The 16,499-nt window shown below is 40.9% G+C and overlaps 1 protein-coding gene across 2 annotated transcripts in view; it reads left to right on the top strand.

Moving 5' to 3' along the window:
- Positions 1–14,498, top strand: part of rexo1 (REX1, RNA exonuclease 1 homolog) — a 114,037-nt gene extending 99,539 nt beyond the window's left edge. The window contains exons 12-16 of one of the 2 annotated variants that reach the window (XR_005457915.1): positions 795–905; positions 1,727–1,842; positions 3,949–4,087; positions 7,159–7,287; positions 11,271–11,391. Coding sequence is in view for 1 of the 2 variants with exons in the window: in XM_038776604.1 (XP_038632532.1) it covers positions 795–905; positions 1,727–1,842; positions 3,949–4,087; positions 11,271–11,391; positions 13,215–13,303 (576 nt within the window). In the remaining variant the exon portion in view is untranslated. Of the gene's footprint in view, positions 1–794; positions 906–1,726; positions 1,843–3,948; positions 4,088–7,158; positions 7,288–11,270; positions 11,392–13,214 lie in introns of those variants that run through there. The other variant, XM_038776604.1, reaches the window with a different exon arrangement.
- Positions 14,499–16,499: the final 2,001 nt, after the last annotated feature.

Here is a 16,499-nt window from a genome sequence, read left to right as displayed (position 1 = left end):
GACCCACTTCTTCAGTTCTTTAAAACTTTCGCTGGCCGCCATTTTGTCCTTCGGGTCCCGATTTTTTTCAAAAGTTTTTCCTCCCGATTCTCTCCCTGCTCCGCTCCTGGTCTGCATCATGGGACCTCTGGGGAAACTCCTGGCCTCTTCCCCGTCGGGATTTGCCTCTTAAGCTCTGTTGGGGGCCTTTAAAAAAGCCCCGAAGTCCGTTTTTTTCGGGAGCCTCCGAACGTGCGGCTCAGCTGGTCATTGCCGCTACCGGAAGTCGTGACTGCCATTTCAATGCCTCTTGTAAACAAAAGTTTATTTATTTAGATTACTGCAGTTAATGCCAGAGGGGCATTTTATTGAGGCCAAAGTGAAGATTTCTAAGAGACGTTGCATTATTATATATTGAAACAGTCCCTGCAATCATTTTGGGGGCACGGTAACGCAGTGGTTAGCACCGTTGCTTCACAGCTCCAGGTTCCCAGTTTTGATTCCCGGCTTGGGTCACTGTCTGTGCAGGATTTGCACTTTCTCCCCGTATCTGCGTGGGATTCCTCCGGGGGGGGCTTCGGTTTCCTCCCACAGTCCAAAGATGTGCAGGTTAGGTGGATTGGCCATGCTAAATTGCCCTTATGTGTCCAAAAAGGATAGGAGGGGTTACAGGGATAGGGTGGAGGAGTGGGCTTGGGTAAGGTGCTCTTTCCAAGGGTTGGTGCCGACTCGATGGGCCGAATAGCGGCCTCCTGCATTGTAGATTCTATGATTTATTAAACCTTGATATTAATTTGAACGTATTCTTCTTGCAGCAACATGTACAGGATGGCCGTAAAGTAAAATTAGCTGGTTTCATGAAGACGTTTGATAAAGAAATACCACCAGATGAAAACCCAGGTGTCTTTGCCCTGGATTGTGAGATGGTAAGGAATACCAATGTACTGCATTATTCTTAGTGTGTGTATATTGTGTGCACATAGTGTGCATATATCATATATGAATTAAAATATGGATTTATGCCAGTTACCTTTCATACAGCTGAGTCCCTCAAATCAGCTGTATTAATAGTAAAGGCATGGGAGCAGGTCAGCTGTTCTTGTATCACTAATAAAGCCCAAAGACAGGGAAAATACAGGAAAGGTTCCTGAGAATATGGCATGTATTCTTATGCATTATTATTCAGTACCAATAACACTTTAAGTGACTGAGCAATATTAAGCATCCTGGGTTTTGGTCGAGAGCCATGAATCAAGCAAGATAGAAGCACTGTCGTGCTGAACCATACAGATAATTGTTGCATGAGTGAATTCTGTGTAATGCGGGAAAAAGTGGGATTAGCGGTACACCTTGTGATTCCTCGTTTCTGATATACTCATCAGTTGATTTTGGTGGTCAGAAGGACACTAGGACAGGATTTAACTGAATATGCTAGTTCACACTGAATTAATGGTACAGCGCGTATGTGCAGAAATATTTTGCACCAATGGTGCCTTGTTCAATGTCACTTACTGGAAGCATTACAATCTATTCAACAAAAAAAGTCAATTGTAAGTTTTTAGCACCCAAACTTTGCAAAAGGCTACCCATCCTGAATTAGTATTACATTTCATAGATGTCAGAAATACTGTTTAAATGCCATTTTACATAAAAGGAGGATTTGAGTATGTACCCATTTAGAGGAATGTGTAATTTTGCATTTTATTATGACTCCTTCTTTATTTAATAACTGAATGACTCTTTCCAGTGCTACACAAAGCAAGGTTTGGAGCTGACAAGATTGACCGTTATCAACCCAAATCTAAAAGTGGTGTATGATACATTTGTCAAACCAGACAGTAAAGTCATTGATTATAACACCAGGTATGTTTAATAATTAAGTGGCAGTTCTTAGCAACTTGGCACACTTAGTTTATCATTAGAAACACAATCTTTAATTCCTACAGTTATTAGTTAACTTGGACTTTGATGAGTCACTACCAAGAGCTAGTTGCAACGATAACTCAATAACTATGTTGGAGAAAGATTGCTGGTCATTTCCACAATGTAAATCTTATTTTAACTAGTTTACTGTACTTGAGATGTTTGTACTGAAGAAAAGAGAAAAATCTTCATCGAATTCTGTAATTTCCGTACTTTCCTGCAACTCTTGAATTGTTCCTGAATTGTTCAGATATAATTGAGGAGGGGTCAGTAATACTACAAGTTACGTCCAGTTTCCATTCTTAATATGAATGTAGACTTTCCTAGTGATCCAATTCCTCCCTTTGAAAAATTGGTATTCCTTTCCCCCATCTTCCTCCATACCTTCTTTTCCAAAGGTTCAGCTCTTGCTGGGTTACCGTTTACAATCCATCAGCATACTGTCTGACCTCACCCCAGTGAGAACTCTGTGAAAGCCCACTTAACAATTGTCAGCAGGTCATTCAGTCCAACAGGGCATGGCGGTTAAGATCAAACCTGGCAGTGGGGCGTGAGATATTCGTATTGCCTTGTCCCTTTACTCCTTTCCAACAATTGCTGCTCAAATTGGGTCAGCTAACTCCGCACAATCAAGGATCAAATCTGAGTCGGTACCAGCTCCATACCACGTAGGGTGATATCTGAGTCATTGGGAAAGCAGTGGTGTGGTGAATTTCACGTGATTGCCATTTAAAACAATCCATTCTCTGTGGGGGGCTGAAGTGTTTCTGCAAGAAAGACTTGGTCATTTACATCATTGGAATGAGGTAAAATACTTTAAATCATGAAATAAAACTACTGTGCATATTGTTTGGGATTGAGACAGAGCTTTGGCTTTGGGCATCAATAACTAATGGGCTGCAAGATTAGACATATCTGAACCCCTTGATTGTGTTGCTCATTTGTTATTCATTTCAGTCCATCCTTTCTCCTCTTGTATAACATTTAAACTCCCTGAAGTTTGGGTACTGATCTACTTTTAGGCAATTGCATTAGTGAACCTTCTATTCATGCACAATCTTAGTGTACTGGCTTGGAGTTTCCTCCTTGAATGCAAGCTGAAATTCAGACCTGAAAATGCACCAAGTGTTGTGCCTAGTTTGCCAGTGTCAATTTAGATCAAAGTATCCTCCCAACCTCATTAGAATGGTCAAATTTAAAATTAGTGTTTTTGCTGATTTACAATCAGAATCGAAGGTGAGCACCATGTACACAGTATGTTCCTTTAAGCATGAACATTTTCGTTTCAACTCACTTCACCATCATTCAGGCTCAGCGGGTTTAGGAACCTGCATTCAGAGGTGCCTTTCAATATTTAATTCTAATTAAAAATTGGGGGGACTGAAATCATCGTCTTTGGCCTCTGATGCAGACTCCATTCCCGAGCCACCAATTTCATTCCCGTTCCTGACCAATGTCTCCGACACTGAACCAGACCATTATCAGTCTCGATGTCCTGTTTGACTTTGAGCCAGCTGCTAATTTACTCTATCTGAAAATATACCTATTGCCATCTCGTCTCATTTGTTGTCACTGCTACCCCCTCAGCTTACCTCATTGTGCTTTTACTACCTTCACAATTGACCATTCAATACGTTAACTCCTCAAAACCTTTGCTAGCCATATCCTAGTGCGCCAAATCCTGATTGCCATCACCCCTGTGCTCATTGATCCAGTAGGCTCCCAGTCTATCAATGCTTTGATTTTAAACTTTTCATCCTCATGTTAAAGCCCTCCATTGCCTTGCTTTCACCCAACCTTGTTACATCCACCAGCCCTATAGCTCTGAGAGTCCTGCATGTATGAAGGACAGGTGTAAATGATCAAGTAGGTGGGAGTATTGTAATTAAGCATATAACTCACTTATGCTGAAAATTTAGCAATTATTTTCAAGCGCATAACTTATTTGCACCCAGATTACTGTTGTATCATAATGGCCTTGTGTTTCTTCCATGTTGTAACCATGTTTATAGTGAGGCACCTATTTTTTTTATTTTATTTATGTAGATTTTCTGGCGTAACAGAGGAGGATATGGAGGGTACAACAATTACTATTCGTGATGTACAGGCAGTATTACTGAACATGTTCAGTGCTGAAACTATATTAATTGGGCACAGCTTGGAAAGTGATTTATTTGCACTAAAGGTATGCATTTCTTAAAAATAAAACTGCAAATTTAATATCCATTCTCTTAAGTTACTAATGAGCTGTTAACCTAAGCCTTGCAGCAAAGTTTCAGCAGCAAAATAACTTGGCAAGAGTTTCTTGTTCCATATTTAGAGAAATGGGCATACTATGTTTCATAAAACATGAGAAATTAATCTGTTTGAAGTAACCTTAATAACAGAATCGTCTTGATTTTTATATCTGAAGCATTCATGCTTTTAAAAATATTTATATTCAGTAATACATATTTACAGTGCAGTACACAATGCAGAACGAGAGTATGTGTTCTGTGTATGTTACACAATATTTGTAAATATACACCTGGAAAGTCCTGCGGTGTGATTTGTTATCTGCTTCTACATGTTTGGTCCAAATGTCCTGGCTTTAAATCTGGCAAAGGCTGTAAAATTTGTTCAAGATGCAACAGCACATTTGCACTCATTGATGTTCTTAATTATTGAATAAGGTGCTTGAAACCAAAACCGTAAAACTTTGATATGGCGTTTATTATATTTGTAAAGAATTTTCTAATAAATGCATTGGTGCCAGATTGTGAAGCAAAGTTCTCTCTAACCTAGACGTTCCTATCAGGGGCACGCACAAGCACTTAGTCAGATCTTTGACAAAGTTATCCAGACTTGAAACATTAGCTCCGTTTTCTCTCCACAGAAGCTGTCAGACCTGCTGAGATGTCCAGCATTTTCTGCTTTTATAATGTTACTTGATAATTAAACACTTTGTCCTCACCTGTTTTGCTGGCTTTTCGTGTTGCTGCAAATATCAACAGCTTCTAGAAGACCTAAATGCAGTTCTCTGTTATCTGGTTCTAACTGATCATCTTTTATACCGATTACATGTCTGTTTTTAACATGGTAGGCTACAAAGCACAAGTAAACACACTGAACCAAATTTTGCAAAATGATGGTAGAACTCCGTATTCATCATTGTTACTCGTCCGGTGGGGTGGGCACCCATCCCACCACCTTACTGCCAATTGGACTGGCTGGCAGTGCTTTAGGGTGAGATATCTGCCCCAATGAGGGGTGTATGTCCCACTCTGCCCTGGTTAGTCTGCCCCCCAGTGCTCTGTGGCTGTGTTTCGAGTTAGCATGGATCATTTTGGTTCCACGTGCCGACGTGGTTTCCAAAGTGTGTCATCTGCCACTCCTTCCCAACACCACATTTTTCAGCCTGTTGTGTTATGATCCCACCTATCCAAACCTGGAGACGTATTGTACCTTGAGGGACAAGTATTCTGAGTCAGTGATCACAGTTTATTTAGCTTCAGGACAAAGCAAGATAGTGCTTTGCACAGGTACTAAGGCTTCATACAATAGAATATTAGGAAACTGTGTATCACACTGTCTAACTGCAATATCACTAATATTTCTATGGCTAGGTAGCATTTTGTTTCTCTGAAACCAGTCCTGTACAGTGAAATTGTCAAATTCCAATGACACAAAATCTTGTGTCGAAATTATCAACCATTCCTGACAGCAGAATAGCAAAAGCTATCGGACAATGCCTGTGATTAGCTGAAATTCTGTAGTAATTGATCCAGGTTTACTGTCCCTTTTCTTTGAAACCAGCCGGAAAAAGTTCTGAATGAAGGTGACTGCACTGAGCAATCAGCGAAGTGATTGAAGCTAAGCGTGCTCACATTGCTCTGTGAAGCAATTTGTAAAGAGTGCAAGTATGGCAAAGCCTGAGAGAGAGTTAAAAGTGTTGATCCGAAAGATTAAGTTTATTGAGAAAATGGGAAACAATGGCATGAAATCAGACATTGCAAATGAATGGGAGATTTCACAATCAAGTTCGCCCAGCATTAAAGCCGTGGGGAACATCTTTGTAGAATTTACAGTGTAGAAGGAAGCCATTTGGCCCATCAAGTCTGCACCGGCCCTTGGGAAGAGCACCCTACTTAAGCCCTTGCCTCCATTCTATCCCAGTAACCACACCCAACCTTTTGGGCGCTAAGGGAAATTTAGCATGGCCAATCCACCTAACCTGCACATCTTTGCACTGTGGGAGGAAACCCACGCAGACATGGGGAGGAAGTGCAAACTCCGTACAGTCACCCGAGGCTGGAATTGAACCCGAGTCCCTGGAGCTGTGAGGCAGCAGTGCTAACTCACTCTGGAACAGTTCAACAGATAGTCTCTCCAGCAAAGAGGAGAATGAGAATGGCTGCCTATCCCAACATCAGAGAAGCTCTGCTAACATGGTTGAAGGCAGCCTAAACAGGCAACATGCTCGTCACCAGCTCAATCCTGAAAGGGGAGTCGCTGTGGCAAAGAAGTGCTGGATGGCTGGGCCAATTCAAAACCAGGCACAATATCATCTTTGGTTCAGTAAGTTGTGTGGTTACTAACATTACCTCTGTAATGTCAGAGAATTGGCTCCAAAAGGGTCTTGTCCATGCCTTAAACGAGTATGCACAGAGACATTTTTGTCACGGGTGAAATTGGTCTGTTTTACCATCTTTTTCCAGATCCCCCTCTGATGTTTATGGGGGGGGCACGCGGAATGTGGAGCAAGGAATGGGTCACTGCTGTAGCTATCACTGCCAGTATTAACGGCACCAAATATCTGCTGTTTCTCATGGTGGGGAGGTCCAAGAAGCCACGGTGCTTTGTACGAGGCAAATAAAACTGCCTGATTAATCTCCAGTATTTTGGAGGCATGGGTAAGAAAAGTGGACAAAACATATCAACAGGGGAAAAAGAAGATTGCCCTCATTGTAGACAACTGTTCTACGTACAGCCATCGCTGGCTAGAAGAGCATCAAGCTCCAGCCAATGGATCAGGAAGTGATTGGGAACTTGAAATACCACTAGCGACGGCAGCTGTTCTCTCCGCTTATTGAGGCCATCTATAAGAAGTAGGACTGCAATCCCACTGTGCAAGTGATGCTGAAGAAAGCCGCAGTCTCGATCTGCTTTAACCATGGTGGGCTCAAACAGTTTACAGTTACACAGGATGACGAGAGCTAAGAGGAGCAAGGTGACGCCAATCAATGTGATGACCAGGCAATTTCCATTCATTTGCAGGATGCTGGTCTGGAGATTCTGGCAGAGACAGCCATGAAACCTTCGCGGAGGTGGGCGCTGCTGTGCAATGCATGACAAAACTGTCAGATGATACCATCGTCCATGCAGGAGGTTCTTTAGCCAGGGAAGGTGAGGGAGTTAATGACCCTGAAGATTCCAATGAATGCCCTCCCACTCACCTACCTGTTTTCTGGCCATTACCATGAAGGCTGTAGAGATCCTCTAGGATTTAACACTGCAAGCCAAAAACAGGAAAAATGGGTGAATGCAATGACGGCACAGCAGACTATATAGCACACAGAGTTGTTGCGGTGCTAAATCCTGGTCTTTCTCGAGGCAAACACGGTGTAAACTATGAGCAAATGGATTAATGATTTTATCACTCTCGCTGTGATTTAAAATATGTTTTTTAATTTGCCATTTGAATCTGAAAAACGAAAGCTTGCATAAAGGTGCATTCGTGTGGCAAATTAGGCCTCCTTGGCTATCACAAAGCTCTGCTTATCGCAAATGTGATGGCAGCTTCCCTAGGATTTGACTCCGTTTACTATGTGTACACTTTGTAGAGGATATATCGGCCAAAGCTTCCTGTCTCCCTAGTGTCAGATTTTGCGGGGGGGTGTTGGGGGTTAAAGATGCTCTGGAGAAACCCTCTGGGAGGTTCTCGGGTAAGGCAATTGTCCAGAAGTGCTAACTCCCCGTGGACAATTGTTCTGTGCTGGGAACCATTTGACAAAGAGACTGAAGTTGCTTACTTCAGATGTTGCGCTAATAGTTACTCTGAAAAGGAAAGAAGGAATGGAAGCATTTCTAACTTCAGCATAATTTTAAACGTCCAGACTGAGCCCTGCACAGGCCACTCCCACCCCGACCCCAGCCACATGGGTCTCTCCACCCCTCCCCAATTCCTCCAAGCCATTCCGTCAGAACCCCCAGCCAGCTCCCTGCCCTGACTACACACACACGCGCCCACCCCAAAATATGATGCCCCTCCCCTCCTCATCCTGACTACCGACACAACCCTCCCAACCAACCATTCACTTACCTTCTCCCTGACCTGTCAATTTCACTGGGCCCTTTAATCCTACTTACTTTACGGCAGTCAGTGCGGTAAAACAAAGGACATGGCCTCCCTGAGTTTGCTGGAGTTGCACGACGCTGTGGCTCTTACACTGCAGGATCCAAGCAGCGGAGATTTGAACAAAGTTTTCCAGAGTGGATCAGTGCACTTTAAACTATTGTAATTCCAGCAGACCAGGACTTTACACCGCTAGTAGGAAGTTATAGCCCATTATGTAATTTTGGATATCATCATTCTGTTGACAAAAATTGTCTAATGACTACATATTTACAGAACAATTATGATCTTAATCCTTTTGTTCATTAAATAATTTGGCAAATTGTCATGATGCTTCAAGAGGGTAAGCTAATGCCCTCTCTAATGGATTAAGGTCTTGCCATGTGACATTTTGAGTTATTGGATTGTTTACCAAGACAATAGCTTAAGTAAGAGCAGACAGAAACTGCGGCTTCTAGCTAATTCATTAAAGTATTACCAGTGCTCTGCAGTTAGATCATATGTATGAGACATTTAGAGTAGGTGTATACCCCTTATTTTATTCCCAATCCATACTTCCAAACAGACGTGCAGGTGCCTAATCATGAATGAGCCGCAGGTTCAAAGTTGGCTTTGATGCCTCTCCAGTCATATTGCTGCCCACTGCTGTTTGGTCTTTAGGTTCATGTCTTATTGTGTGAAATATCAAGTGGTGTTTTGAACCACTGGAAACCTATCCAAGCATAGAATCACTGGTTTCAGAAAATGAAGGCTAAATTGGTAAGAAGCAATATAAAAAGGGTATCACACAAAAGTTTTTTTTTAAATTGTGTATATTTTCATGAAGTGTACATAACACATCTAATGTGTGTGCATTAGATAATATTCCTTGCTGAGAGGATGCAAAGCACTCTGAAGGAAATTGGTTCAGTTAATTTACCACAAAAGTGGAGGATAAGTAGTTTGTAAGATATTGTTTGAGTTCAAAGTGTGATTAAACCTGCAGTATGTAGCAAAATTTTACTTGTTGCAACATGCGTGAGGTCTTAAACAGAGACTCCATTTGCCCTCTCAAGTGGACTTAAAAGATTCCATGCACTATTTTGAAGAAGAGCAGTGGAATATTGGGTCCTGGGGATAGGGTAGAGGTGAGGACTTAAGTGGGTCGGTGCAGGCTCGATGGGCCGAATGGCCTCCTTCTGCACTAATTCCAGGCCAATATTTATCCCTCAATCAATGTCATAAAGTAAACAGATTATCTCATCATTATTGCATTGCTCTTTGTTAGAGCTTGCTGTGTTTTTATTACTTCAAAGGATGTGTGCTTCACTGGTTAGGCCAGCATGTATTGCCTGTCCCTAATTGCCCTCGAGAAAGGTGTTCAAATTGACTGCTGCATTTCTTGTATTACAACAGTGACACATTAAAAACAAGTGTTTCATTAACTGTAAAATGCTTTACAACATGTGGTCATGAAATTTAAATGCAAGTCTTCTTTCATATCTTATCTTTTCTTGAGACATGAGTCCCATTATTGAACTTCCCTTTTCCGGTTGTACCTTTCTCTAAGGTCAGGGAATGAAAAAAAACATATTTACAAGGTCTTTCTCTTTTTCCAACTTCCCTTTCCTCTCAAGTCCTCGAGTGTATTGTGGAGTTTCGAACCTGTGCCCATTTTTAACCTGTCTGCGGCCTCTACCACACTGTGAAATAGACGTTATCAAAATGCATGTGACCATAGTAAACTATCCTTCCCTCTCCATCTCAATCTGTTCTACAGTCTTCACCACGCCATCCTCCATTGTCTGTCCTGTGTTATCCAGCTAAAGGGGGGCTAGCTCAGCATGGTTCTGTTCTTATTTATCCAATCATAGCCAGAGAGTCGTCTACAATGGATTCTCTTCTCACTCTTGCACGGTTACCTCTGGAATCCCTCAAAGACCTACTCTTGGCCCCTTCCTATTTCTCATATGTATGTTGCTTCTGGGCAACAGCATCCAAAAACTCATCCGGTTCCACTCCTAAGCTGATAATACCTAACTCTACCTCACTACCACCTCCTCTCTCTTGCTGTGCAGTCCCTGATCTTTCACACCACTTATCTGGCATCCAGTATAGGATGAGTAGAGGTTTGCTTTGATTAAATAACGGGGAGACTGAAACTATTGACTTTGGTTCCTTTTCCTATCCCCCTACTCCGTCCCTTTCCCAGACCATTGAGGCTAAACTAGACAGTTGTATTTGATAACGATGAGCTTTTGACCACACATCCGTTCCATTATCAACATCATCTACTTCCACCTCAGTAGAAATTGCCAGTCTCAATCCCTGTCACAGCTCATCCAGCTGGTAAAACCCCTCATCTACTTTGTGTTAGCTCCAGACTTGGCCAATCCTCTCTGGCTGTCTTCTCATCTTCCAGCATTCATAAACTTGAGCTCATTCATAACCCTGTTACCCACAGCCTTACTCTCACCGAAACCTATTCATCCACCACTTTTGTGCTTGCTGATTTGCATTGTCTCCCTGTCTGGAAATACGTCAGCTGTAAAATTATCATCCGTGATCTGATCTCTCCAATATCTCTATAATTTAATTGAATCATCCTAGATTTCTGCTCCCCTTTCACCTTTTGCATGTCCTCGGTTTTAATCACTGCATTATTCACAGTTGGGGCCTTCAGCTGCCTGAGCTGAAGCTTTGGGATTCACTTCTTAAACCTCCAAGCTTCTTCCTCTCCTTTGTTTTTTAAGATGCCCCTTAAAGCCAATGATTTTGACTAAATTTTTAGCTACATGTTGTAATTGGTGTCAGGTTCTGTTTGATAAAGCTCCGATGAAACACCTTGAGGTGTTTTATATGTTAACAATGCTTTATAAATGTAAGTTGTTGATGTTTATACATTTAAGTGTAATTTGTTGAAAAGTTATAGATTTAAGTATAACTTGCAGAAAAATTTGAAATAAACATGGGAGGAAATTGATTCTCGTTAACTATGATGGAAATAAGTGGAAGTGACAGGATAGCCAGTATAACTGTGTTTCTTCTCTTCCAGCTTATGCATAGCACAGTGATTGACACAGCAATTGTGTTTCCACATCGACTGGGATTGCCATATAAAAGAGCACTGAGAAACTTGATGGCAGACTACCTCAAACGCATCATCCAGGATAATGGTACGTGGTAGTTAGTAAGAAGAGTCACTGTACCTTTGATTATCTACGAATTAAAGCAATTGGGACTGGGATTTCCCAGGTCCAATCATGTGTAAATAATTTTACACTATTATAATTTTGGCTTTGGAATTGTTCATCGTCTATTGCCTGAGCACACCATAAATGTCCGATTAACTCCTTCAGATTAAGTATAGATGCCAAATTTATTTTTTCCCTGAAGATCTGAAACCTGTACAGTTGTACTGGAAACGCACTTAGTTTTTCAGCTTGTAAAAGCAATGGAGGAATCCAATTAACCATTGTTGTATTGGCTTTGAATGAACACATTGGGAGGGGATTTTCCAGCCGTTCTCGCCAGCAGAATCTTTCTCCCCACCGACGGCGAACCCCCACCGCGGGTTTCCCGACAGTCGGAGAGGGAGGTGGATTCAATGGGAAATCCCATCAATGGCGGGGGGGGACCAGAAGATCTGCCCAACGGCCGGCCGAGGAACACGATGGGGGGACTTGCGTGCGAAATTCTCCCCCCCCCCCCCCCCCCCCCCCCCCCCCCACCCCATCTGTTTAAGAAATTAAATAGAATGCTATGGCTGTCACTTTCCTACCAGAAAGAGACTTGTTATGAAATTATAGCTCAAATTTCATTAAAGCTCCTCTGTGTAACAGTTTTTGTTATTTAAAACATTTTCTTTTATTGTTGAACATTCTCTATGTTATGCAATGTATCTTGTTGGATCCATAACTATTGAATATCAGTGCTGTGAATAAGCCAAGAAATAATCTTGAGCCACAATTGCCTAGTGGATGGTTTTGTTCTAATAAAGGAGAGCTAATTCTTTCTCAATTGTTTATTCTTTCTTGGTTAGAATGTGTTATTACGGAAATTCATTATATATTTTCAAAGAGGATAAAGCAAAATGAATACCGACACTCAAGGGCAGCGCTGCATACTACGCTACCACTGTCACAAGCATGAATTCCATTTAGAGCACCAACTTAACTTCTTAATTTTCTGCCCTTTGTTATTTTAAAGACTGTATGTATTTGCTCTGGAATCATGTGGTCTTGGAACTGATTTGGGGCAGCAATATTCAATCGTCTTGGTAACCCTTCAAAGCCATCAAAGAGAGGTGACTTGCGTCCCAGCTGCTTGTCTTGGATTAAAATTTCTTCCTGGAGTGCTAAGACCCACCATATTACGCTGCCCTATGCCCTGACCAATTTTCCAGCTTTCAGCATATGACCATCTCTATTAACGATTTTTTTTCTCTTCCCCCCCCCCCCCCAGTGTACAATTGAGATTAAATCTGGTGATTGTAGACAATGTAACAAATTAACATTTACTTTTATATAATCCAATATTACTTCAGCTAGTTCTCCAACTAGTCATAAAGTATCATCATGAGAAGTAATGTGATGAGAAAACCTATTAAACACGGCACATTTCGTCATTGTGTGCTTTGAAAATTCTGATAGCACGGTAGCACAGTGGTTAGCACTGTTGCCACAGCACCAGGGACCCGGTTCAATTCCTGGCTTGGGTCACTGTCTGTGCGGAGTCTGCTCGTTCTCCCCATGTCTGCGTGGGTTTCCTCCGGGCAACCGGTTTCCTCCCACAAGTTTCGAAAGACGCGCTTGTTAGGTGAATTGGACATGGAATTCTCCCTCTCGGTGTACCCAAACAGGCACCGGAGAGTGGCGACATGGGGATTTTCCACAGTAACTTCATTGCAGTGTTAATGGAAATCTACTTGTGACAATAATAAATATTATTATTATTAAATATGTAATCTCCTTGATAATTTTCTCACTTTTGTTACTAGTTGAAGGACATGATTCCAGTGAAGATGCTTGTGCCTGCATGGAGTTAATGATGTGGCGATTAAAAGAAGATGCAAAACTGAGAAGATGACATCTCTTGTTGCTTTTTCACATGTGCAAGGACTGACATTGCCAACAAAAGTCATAAAGGATATGTGATACAGATGTTGTGATTTGTAATTGTTTTGCAGAACAAAAGGCAAGGTTTAGGCTGTTAAGACGATCCAAAACTGCCTTTTTTGTTTACAGTATTTATTTGTTTTTATATATGTAAAGATCTTTTCACAAAAATTACTCCACACCCATTGTAAATGTTAGACTTAGTAGCATTTTGACATTTCTTTAAAGTGGCATTCCAAGAAATGGAGTAATTCTTGCTGCTAAGCAACTAGTATGTATGGGTAAGTACAACTCAGTAACACAAAGCCCTGGATTTTAAAAAAAATCCGATTTAAGAAAAACATTTTGACTATTGACCCAGAGATAGAGTATGCTTTTTCTTAACTTTTCTGTTTTGTTTCGTCACTGTTGTGAGTTATGTGATTTTCAGTGCTGAAAGGATTAAAAATTTGATCATTTTATATGTAAAGCCTGCTAAATAACTTTTCCAGAAGTGTTTTTGTAAGACTGATTTGGTATATCTTTTGTGTCTACAGTTACGTTATACTTAGAATACAGCAGACCTTTGAGTTTTGCTTGGATATTACTTACTCGCTCCTTTTTTGTCCCATTCCAGAACTTAGGACAGATTGGCTGACTTATTCTTTGTCTCTTGTTTTCATCAAGCCTCACATCACCTCTGTTATGCTTTTTAATTGGTCATGCAGGTCCACAATGAGACAATTGTAGATGAATGAAGACATGTTGGCTCCCAATTTCATATCTATTGTATTGTCTGATCATATGTTACTGCCTAATTCCACACTGACAGATTTATTATGGCTTTGTTCTGGGATTGATCCTACGCGCATTATTGCCCATGTGATTTCTTTTTTGTTACTGTACCTTTCTTCATGCCAATTATTACATCTGAAATTAGATAAATTATTGGGGACTACCTTTAGTGAATATATCATTAAAATGTGCCACATTGTTTAGTGGCAACATACAGCAAGGACAAATTCCCCAACACCATCTTTTGTGCACAAGTCTAAAATCTCAATGCATTTTAGAAAGAAAATTTGATTGAATTGTTAAATCGAATATAGGTATTTTTACGATAAATGTTTGGCTGTTTTTATTAGCTTAAAATTCAATGGCAATATGTCTTTAACGAATGGAAAAAACTGCTTTACAAGCCAAATATTAGGTGAATTGAACTTGCTTCAAAAGCTTCTATGATAGCACTAAACACTTGCTCCAGCAAGAATTCAGATAGGGCTTTAGTTGTACATTATGATATTTGACCCGCAGAATAATCATGGTCTGAGAGTTGCAGTTGATTTTATTGCTTATCCAGTAAATAGTAGAAATATTATCTTTTTAAAGTTTATATATACATATGTAAATACACGTGTGTGTCTTTTCAAGGGTGAAACACTAGAGAGATTATAGGTATTCTAAAGTTTCCTAAACTGCACCAGTTTGTGAATATCACTGGGACTCTTTGTTGCACCTTGTAACTGCTTTACATATTCCTAATATGGTTGTTAATATTCTACTTAAGGTGGCTTGGCACACTGGAGTCTGCAATGAACTAATGTTTGAAGCAATAGTTTTTACTCTAAACTTGATAAGGTAGTGTGACAGAGTTAGTTTGGGTACATTGCAACATGTGGCAAAGGGCTACTGCTGCAGAGGAAATTCTGCAACAGTGTAAGATAGATTTTGTTGGTTTAAGAAAACTACTGCAGGTTCCCTGAAAGCTCAGTGTGGAAAAGAACCATACGTGCTGGAAAGATTCAGTTTTAGTCCCTAACCTATGCTGCATTGGTTAACTTCAATGGGTGACAATAAGGGTGCTACATCTAACCTCTTGAGCTAAGCGAGGGAAGATTAGCCAGAGCTCCAAATCTAATTATTACCCACTGACCGTGCAAAGGTGATTGAAGGCCAGGGTGGGCTACTGGGGCCTGTCAGTTTGCATCGAAACATATCTTGCATCAATTAATACTCCTGTTGGGAGGGGGAGGGGAAGGTGATGCTATCACGTGTTTTTTTTTTACAACTGAATAATAAGTAAAGACAAATATCTGCACTGAATATTTTTGGTGAGGAAAAGTTAGTATTTTATTTCTTCGAAATGATTCTTAGCGAGCTTTCTTAATGACTACAAGTCAACAAATGCATCATGCAGTACGGTCCAAAGCCATACCAAAAAAAGGTCCGAGAATCCAGTCCTGATTTGAACAGCGTTAACTGAACCCAGTTAGAGCAGCAGTTGGCCCACCACAATTTGCCTTTGATCTTTTCTTTAACCCAAGAGCACAATCACCTAGGGATCTTGTGCTTATTGCTGTCCAGTCACGATTGCTCGAAAGGGCATGGTCGTAGGTATCTGGTGAGGACAGAATCTGACTTAACTGTGAAGGGCTGGCAAATGACAATAGCCTCCTAACACTTACTGTCGCCACTTGAATGAGGTACTGACTGGAGTGCTGCTTGACACATAAGGAATTGACCCCAACAGGAATTGAGAAAGGAGCAAATGGGAAATCCATGTTGCTATTCATGTTGTTCAAACGTTTTGTTAAATGCACAAATGTTTCATTATTGTTTAGAGCTGCAGCTAAAGAAACATTCACTCTCTTAGGTTTTCTCTTTTTTGACTTATTTCAGAAAAGGTGAAGGTGAGTCGAAATCTTAAAAATGAAGGCATTGTCTGCCCTGTGTTTGCAGTAACTGGACAGTCTTTATCCACATTATCTGGGGATTTAATACATTGTGATAGTCTTTTCTTTAGATGGATAGGCCTCTATTCAGGTGGCCTGAGTTTTATTTTCTGCTTCCAAAGGCATTAATTCTGTTTCAGAAAACCAGGGTCTCGACTACTAATTAAATAGGCTACTCCATGATGACTGAACAGGACAACTTGTAGAGTAGCACCGCTTGCTTTACCACTGAACAGTTATTAGTGTGAGGGGAAAACTTTCAGACCAGACAGTCCTATCATGTTAGTTTAAAGTAATGGAAGAAAGTGGGCTGAAAGTGACTAAATTGGAATTTATTTTGTTGGGGAGAAAAGACCCCACGTTTGTAAAGCTGTGTTATAATTGGTAGCGAAGTTTGCAAGTTTGGAGAAAAATTATTTATCAAGACCGTTTAATTTTATGATCAGAGCAACAGTA

The sequence above is a fragment of the Scyliorhinus canicula genome, chromosome 18, assembly GCF_902713615.1.
Source record: "Scyliorhinus canicula chromosome 18, sScyCan1.1, whole genome shotgun sequence".
NCBI lineage: Eukaryota > Metazoa > Chordata > Chondrichthyes > Carcharhiniformes > Scyliorhinidae > Scyliorhinus > Scyliorhinus canicula.
Note: the sequence above shows the minus strand (reverse complement) of the source record. Positions and strands in the feature narration are given on the sequence as shown.